The sequence below is a fragment of the Protomyctophum bolini genome, assembly GCF_963924005.1.
Source record: "Protomyctophum bolini genome assembly, chromosome: 22".
NCBI classification, from domain to species: Eukaryota; Metazoa; Chordata; class Actinopteri; order Myctophiformes; family Myctophidae; genus Protomyctophum; species Protomyctophum bolini.
Genome location: NC_137883.1, coordinates 36,333,331 through 36,340,491, shown reverse-complemented (window position 1 = coordinate 36,340,491; position 7,161 = coordinate 36,333,331). Strand labels below are relative to the sequence as shown.

The following is a 7,161-nucleotide window of genomic DNA, read 5'->3' as shown; positions in this document are numbered from 1 at the left end:
GTGTCCAGTGGAAACCTCGTATGAATCTGATCTCAGGTCAGAATGGGTTAATCAGACCAGTGTGTGTCCAGTGGAAACCTCGTATGAATCTGATCTCAGGTCAGAATGGGTTAATTCCCAAGGGAAGACGTCTTGTCGTCCGTGGCTGTGACATTGTTTATTGTTTTTTTTTTTTGTTTTTTTTTTAATTAAAATTTTTATACCACGATTTTGTAACCCAGTTTTTCTTTTCACCCAGTGCCAATTGTCTAATGTAATCCTGGGCGCTACACTTCCTCTGCCAACCTGGGGGGGCAGCGGACTGACCTCATGCCTCCTTCTATGCATGAGGAGTCCAAGCTGCTTCTTTTCACCTGACAGGGGGGGAGTTTCCCTGGTTGGACGTAGCGCGTGGAAGGGACACGTTATTCCGACCAGTTCCTTTCCCCTCCATCAGGCGCCCCCGGCTGGCCAGGGGGAGGTAGTTTTAGAGACCAGGATTACGGCATGTTTTTGTGAGGGTATCTACCCTAGGGGACACGGGGAGAACATGTGAGGGTATCTACCCTAGGGGACACGGGGAGAACATGTGAGGGTACCTACCCTAGGGGACACGGGGAGAACATGCAAACTCCACACAGAAAGGCCCTTTCGCCAACCCCCGCCTCGGGTATGGGCACTGATTATTGTTTATTGAATGGATCCCCATTAGCTGACGCCGTGGCGACAGCTAATCTTCCTGGGGTCCATATAAATAAAATACATACAAAAAAATACATACGGAAATTACAAATACATTCAACAGTTAAATACATGAAAATACATAATTACAATATATTCTATAAAATTAAATGCAACGTAATGAGAATAACATTATGGTCATGTGGTCAGCTGTAGCAAGTGTTCCTTTAAAGCATATTTGAAAGATAATTTATGTTGTGTTGTGTTAATGTGAGGCGGTAACATGATAATCTATGTTGTGTTGTGTTAATGTGAGGTGGTAACATGATAATCTATGTTGTGTTGTGTTAATGTGAGGCGGTAACATGATAATCTATGTTGTGTTGTGTTAATGTGAGGCGGTAACATGATAATCTATGTTGTGTTGTGTTAATGTGAGGCGGTAACATGATAATCTATGTTGTGTTGTGTTAATGTGAGGCGGTAACATGATAATTTATGTTGTGTTGTGTTAATGTGAGGCGGTAACATGATAATTTATGTTGTGTTGTGTTAATGTGAGGTGGTAACATGATAATTTATGTTGTGTTGTGTTAATGTGAGGCGGTAACATGATAATCTATGTTGTGTTGTGTTAATGTGAGGTGGTAACATGATAATTGATGTTGTGTTGTGTTAATGTGAGGTGGTAACATGATAATCTATGTTGTGTTGTGTTAATGTGAGGCGGTAACATGATAATCTATGTTGTGTTATGTTAATGTGAGGTGGTAACATGATAATTTATGTTGCGTTGTGTTAATGTGAGGTGGTAACATGATAATCTATGTTGTGTTGTGTTGATGTGAGGTGGTAACATGATAATTGATGTTGTGTTTATGTTAATGTGAGGCGGTAACATGATCCAAAATGATATTGATCGATACATAACTGTTTGTTTAAGGAGGTTCGTTTTTGGAGCAGGGAGTGATAAATGACCGAGGCTTGCAATTCTGGTGTTATGATTATGTCTGTCACTTTGATTTTAATAACTAATCTAAAAAGTAATCTGGTGTTTGATTATAAATTGTGTTTCTAACAAACATGAGGACACTGCAATGGAGTTTGTTTTTGACAGATAACCAGGACAGGCGTTTATGCATATATTCAATATTTGTGACATTATCAAACATGATATTAAATAGTGTACATTTCCCCAAACGGAAATGCACGTTACAGTATATGTAAACAGAGGCACTGGCCAAAACAATCCACATAAAAGTTACCCAGAGAGGTTACGAGCAGAGAGGCGTGCATGGGTTAACTCATTCCAATTCTATAAATCATGACAGTTTTCTGAAAAACCTGTTTCTATATCAGTGGCCCTCACGTTTAGTTTAGTTATAGTTTATGTTATGTATTTATTTTATAAAAAGGAATAGGCTTATTATAGCGAATAGGCACTCGAGCTGGTAGATCTGCCATTTTGTTTTTCTCACTTTAACCCATTCTGAACGGGAACCCATTCTGGTGTTACAGCATCATGTTATGCTTTAGCTATTGAAAAATAGCAGATCTACAAGCTCGTAGCGCGCCACCGAGTGGCGCGCTACGAGCTTGTAGGTCTGCTATTTATTTTTTTTAATCGAAGAACGACTGACATTTTTTAGAATCTGATCTCAGGTCAGAATGGGTTATAATCAGACCAGCGTGTGTCCCAGTGGAAACCTCGTATGAATCTGATCTCAGGTCAGAATGGGTTATAATCAGACCAGCGTGTGTCCCAGTGGAAACCTCGTATGAATCTGATCTCAGGTCAGAATGGGTTATAATCAGACCAGCGTGTGTCCCAGTGGAAACCTCGTATGAATCTGATCTCAGGTCAGAATGGGTTATAATCAGACCAGCGTGTGTCCCAGTGGAAACCTCGTATTAATCTGATCTCAGGTCAGAATGGGGTTAATCAGACCAGCGTGTGTCCAGTGGAAACCTCGTATGAATCTGATCTCAGGTCAGAATGGGCTAAAGCAGATAAAAATAAAAACGGCTTCCTTTTTAAATGGTTTTCCTGCCGTCGTCATTTCTAGAGCGGAATGATGGAGCCTTCACTGGAAATGTATGTGTGTGTGTGTGCGTGTGCGTGTGTGTGTGCGTGTGCGTGTGCATGCGTGCGTGCGTGTGCATGTGTGTGTGTGTGTGTGTGTGTGTGTGTGCGTGCGCGTTACCTTGTCCCTGCGGCAGGGCTCTGGTGACGTTGTAGGTGAGTTTGTGGCTGGGAGACTCAGAGTCCACGAAGGACAGAGCGGAAGGGGTTAACACCGTCACACGGTCCTCCAACGCCTGCACACGCACACACACACACACACACACACACACACACGCACACACGCGCACACACACACACACACACACACACACACACACACACACACACACGACTTCAATTCATGGGAACTCCTATGGAACTCACAGCAGTGACCTGCCAGTCGGTGCCACACTGGGAGCTTCAGTAAATCTGCATCATTTTGTAGAACGTATAGAAAACATTTGAATGAATGCAAATCTTCATGGCACAGACAGGCAGTTTGACAATATATCATTTATAAACAGGCGGTCAGCAGGACGGTCTACAATATATCATTTATAAACAGGCGGTCAGCAGGACGGTCTACGGTATATCATTTATAAACAGGCAGTCTACAGTAAAGTTAACGGTAGCGTTGCTGCTGCAGTAAAGCGGCGCAGAAGTTTGTCCCTCACCGTGATCTGTAGCTCGCAGTCTTTGGCGAGCTGAGGGAAGCCGGGGGTCTGCGGCAGCACTCCGATGGTGAAGGTCTGAGCGGCGCTCTGCGTGTCTGGAGCGCCCTCTGTGGACACCTGAGAGCATAGCAGCGGGACCACAACGTGTCACTATGAGCAATGTACCGATTCTGTCATAATTACATGCAATTATGTCTGCCTGCCATAGCTCCGTCTGTCCGTCCTGCGCTCTTTCTACCGTTAACATGAAACTAGTTCTAACCAGTGATCCCACACAGGGGTAAGGGGTCGACACTATGCCAGTCTAACCAGTGATCCCACACAGGGGTAAGGGGTTGACACTATGCCAGTCTAACCAGTGATCCCACACAGGAATAATGGGTCGACACTATGCCAGTCTAACCAGTGATCCCACACAGGGGTAAGGGGGTTGACACTATGCCAGTCTAACCAGTGATCCCACACAGGGGTAAGGGGTCGACACTATGCCAGTCTAACCAGTGATCCCACACAGGGGTAAGGGGTTGACACTATGCCAGTCTAACCAGTGATCCCACACAGGGGTAAGGGGTCGACACTATGCCAGTCTAACCAGTGATCCCACACAGGGGTAAGGGGTCGACACTATGCCAGTCTAACCAGTGATCCCACACAGGGGTAAGGGGTCGACACTATGCCAGTCTAACCACCGATCCGACACAGGAATAATGGGTCGACACTATGCCAGTCTAACCAGTGATCCCACACAGGGGTAAGGGGTCGACACTATGCCAGTCTAACCAGTGATCCCACACAGGGGTAAGGGGTCGACACTATGCCAGTCTAACCAAAACAATACTACAAGATGACGTAACAATATCATCCTGATGACTACAAAACAATACTACAACATGACGTAACGACATCATCCTGTCGACAACAAAACAATACTACAACATGACGTAACGATATCATCCTGATGACTACAAAACAATACTACAACATGACGTAACGATATCATCCTGATGACTACAAAACAATACTACAACATGACGTAACGATATCATCCTGATGACTACAAAACAATACTACAACATGACGTAACGATATCATCCTGTTGACTACAAAACAATACTACAACATGACGTAACGATATCATCCTGATGACTACAAAACAATACTACAACATGACGTAACGACATCATCCTGTCGACAACAAAACAATACTACAACATGACGTAACGATATCATCCTGATGACTACAAAACAATACTACAACATGACGTAACGATATCATCCTGATGACTACAAAACAATACTACAACATGACGTAACGATATCATCCTGATGACTACAAAACAATACTACAACATGACGTAACGATATCATCCTGTTGACTACAAAACAATACTACAACATGACGTAACGATATCATCCTGATGACTACAAAACAATGACTACAACATGACGTAACGATATCATCATGATGACTACAAAACAATACTACAACATGACGTAACGATATCATCCTGTTGACTACAAAACAATACTACAACATGACGTAACGTCGACGATATCATCCTGATGACTACAAAACAATACTACAACATGACGTAACGATATCATCCTGATGACTACAAAACAATACTACAACATGACGTAACGATATCATCCTGTTGACTACAAAACAATACTACAACATGACGTAACGATATCATCCTGATGACTACAAAACAATACTACAACATGACGTAACGATATCATCCTGATGACTACAAAACAATACTACAACATGACGTAACGATATCATCCTGTTGACTACAAAACAATACTACAACATGACGTAACGTCGACGATATCATCCTGATGACTACAAAACAATACTACAACATGACGTAACGATATCATCCGCTCCCGACAGGATCATACAGACTTTTGAAACAGAGACCTGGCTTTCCTCCGAGGTGGTGGAAAGAGACCAGGTGAAACAGAGACCAGGTGAAACAGAGACCAGGTGAAACAGAGACCAGGTGAAACAGAGACCTGAGTCAGAGTAAAATGACTTATACTGGATCTCTTGTCCACCATAGTCCCTTCCTAACATTTTAGTCTAGTTTTTATTTGTTGACGAAATTGTCAGTATATTTAGTCTTAGTTTTAGTCATCATAGCTTAGCTTTCGTTTAGTTTCCATTTAGTTTTCGTCAGTGAAAAAAGGTAGTCGACGAACATTTTTCGTCTTAGTTTTAATCAATGAAACGGACCTGGAAGGTGAAGGAGTCCGGGCCCGTCCCGGCAGCGCCGCGGTGCCGGTACCACACCGTGCCCTCGTTGACGTCCTGCTGGGTGAAGGAGCTGGTGGGAGTGGAGGCGTCGTCTGACGGCTGACCCGACGGGCCCACGGGACCGTCCGCTGGCATGGGCACCAGAACCACCTCACCTGGTAACACAGAACATGACTAATGACACCAGAACCACCTCACCTGGTACACACAGAACATGACATTGAGGGGGCAGAAAGCCAGCGCTGTTCATGCAGCCTGAAGTGAGACAAGATGGAGTTGGAAATGCATTGTTTCCAACGAGGGCGGCGCAAATAAGAGCTATTTTAAGCATGTGGGCAACATGACAACCGTTTTAAAGTATCGTACAGTGACAACTAAAGTCTCTGTAATGTTTATGTCGTACTATTACTACAAAATATTCTAAAATAAAGGGATTTCATGTCATTAAAGCTGGGCTGTTGCCCTGTGAGTCCAGTGCATTTCTGCCTACTTCCGGTAGCATCATGAAAAACCCCCAGTTTGACACGTCACACGCAGACTGTCTACGGCTCTGGCGCCCCTCGAAAAAAATCACACTTGTGTGAAATGAGGGGCGCCCACTGCATTCATATCGGCCACATGGCGTCTTACGTCGAACCTTCAGTACACTAAAACAAACATATAAAGTCCATAGACTTGGCTGTCACACAGGGGGTCATCGGTATACCGTATTTGGGCGTGGAGTTGCCGATGGTGTAGACGATGTCCTGGTCGCTGGAGCCTTGGACCGCCGGGGCCCTCAGGAGCCTCCTGCCCAGTTGGACCATCCCGCCCTCCCTCACCCAGGTCAGGGACACCGGGGAGCGCAGGAGAGGGGAGGGGGTCGTCTGAGGGGGGGGGAGACAAGACAGAGTCAGTGACACCACAGTGACACCTAGAGGCTAGCCTGCTACTAGCCTCTAGCGTCTAGCCTCTAATAGCCTACTATAGTTTACTAGTCCACTAGTGGTTTAACTGGTTCACTAGTCCACTAGTGGTTTAACTGGTTCACTAGTCCACTAGTGGTTTAACTAGTTTACTAGTCCTCCCCTCTCCTCCCCTCCCCTCCCCTCTCCTCTCCTCCCCTCTCTCATCAATCTTTCATCAAATTTAGAGGCCGTCATCTATGGAACTCCCTATAGATGCTTCACTTAAATCCTCATTATCCTTGCCAATATTCAAAAAACATCTAAAGAAATATCTTATTTCTTCCTCTCTGTAGATTACATGTTTCACTTTGATGTGTTATATTTTCTTTTGTGTTTTTGTTGTTGTATTGTTTATTTCTGTTTTCTGTGCAGTCTGTGTTTTTATGTCTTTACTGCACAGCTGCACCCCTTGACAACTTGCAGATTTATGTACTGTTCTTTATGAACTTTTAAACCAATGACCTCTTCCTTCAGGAAAGGATTCCAAATAAGCCTTCTGGCTTCTTCCTTTCCTTGCATTGTATTTTTGTTTCTTTGATATGTTATTGTCTA

At 44.0% G+C, this 7,161-nt stretch overlaps 1 protein-coding gene across 1 annotated transcript in view; it reads right to left on the bottom strand.

Annotated features, from left to right (window-relative positions):
- fras1 (Fraser extracellular matrix complex subunit 1) overlaps positions 1 to 7,161 on the bottom strand; it is a gene marked incomplete at its 3' end in the record, with an annotated part of 149,103 nt that overhangs the window by 70,707 nt on the left and 71,235 nt on the right. Inside the window, 4 exon segments of the mRNA XM_080755717.1 lie at positions 2,865 to 2,979; positions 3,400 to 3,516; positions 5,642 to 5,817; positions 6,369 to 6,528. Coding sequence (XP_080611843.1) covers positions 2,865 to 2,979; positions 3,400 to 3,516; positions 5,642 to 5,817; positions 6,369 to 6,528 — 568 coding nt within the window.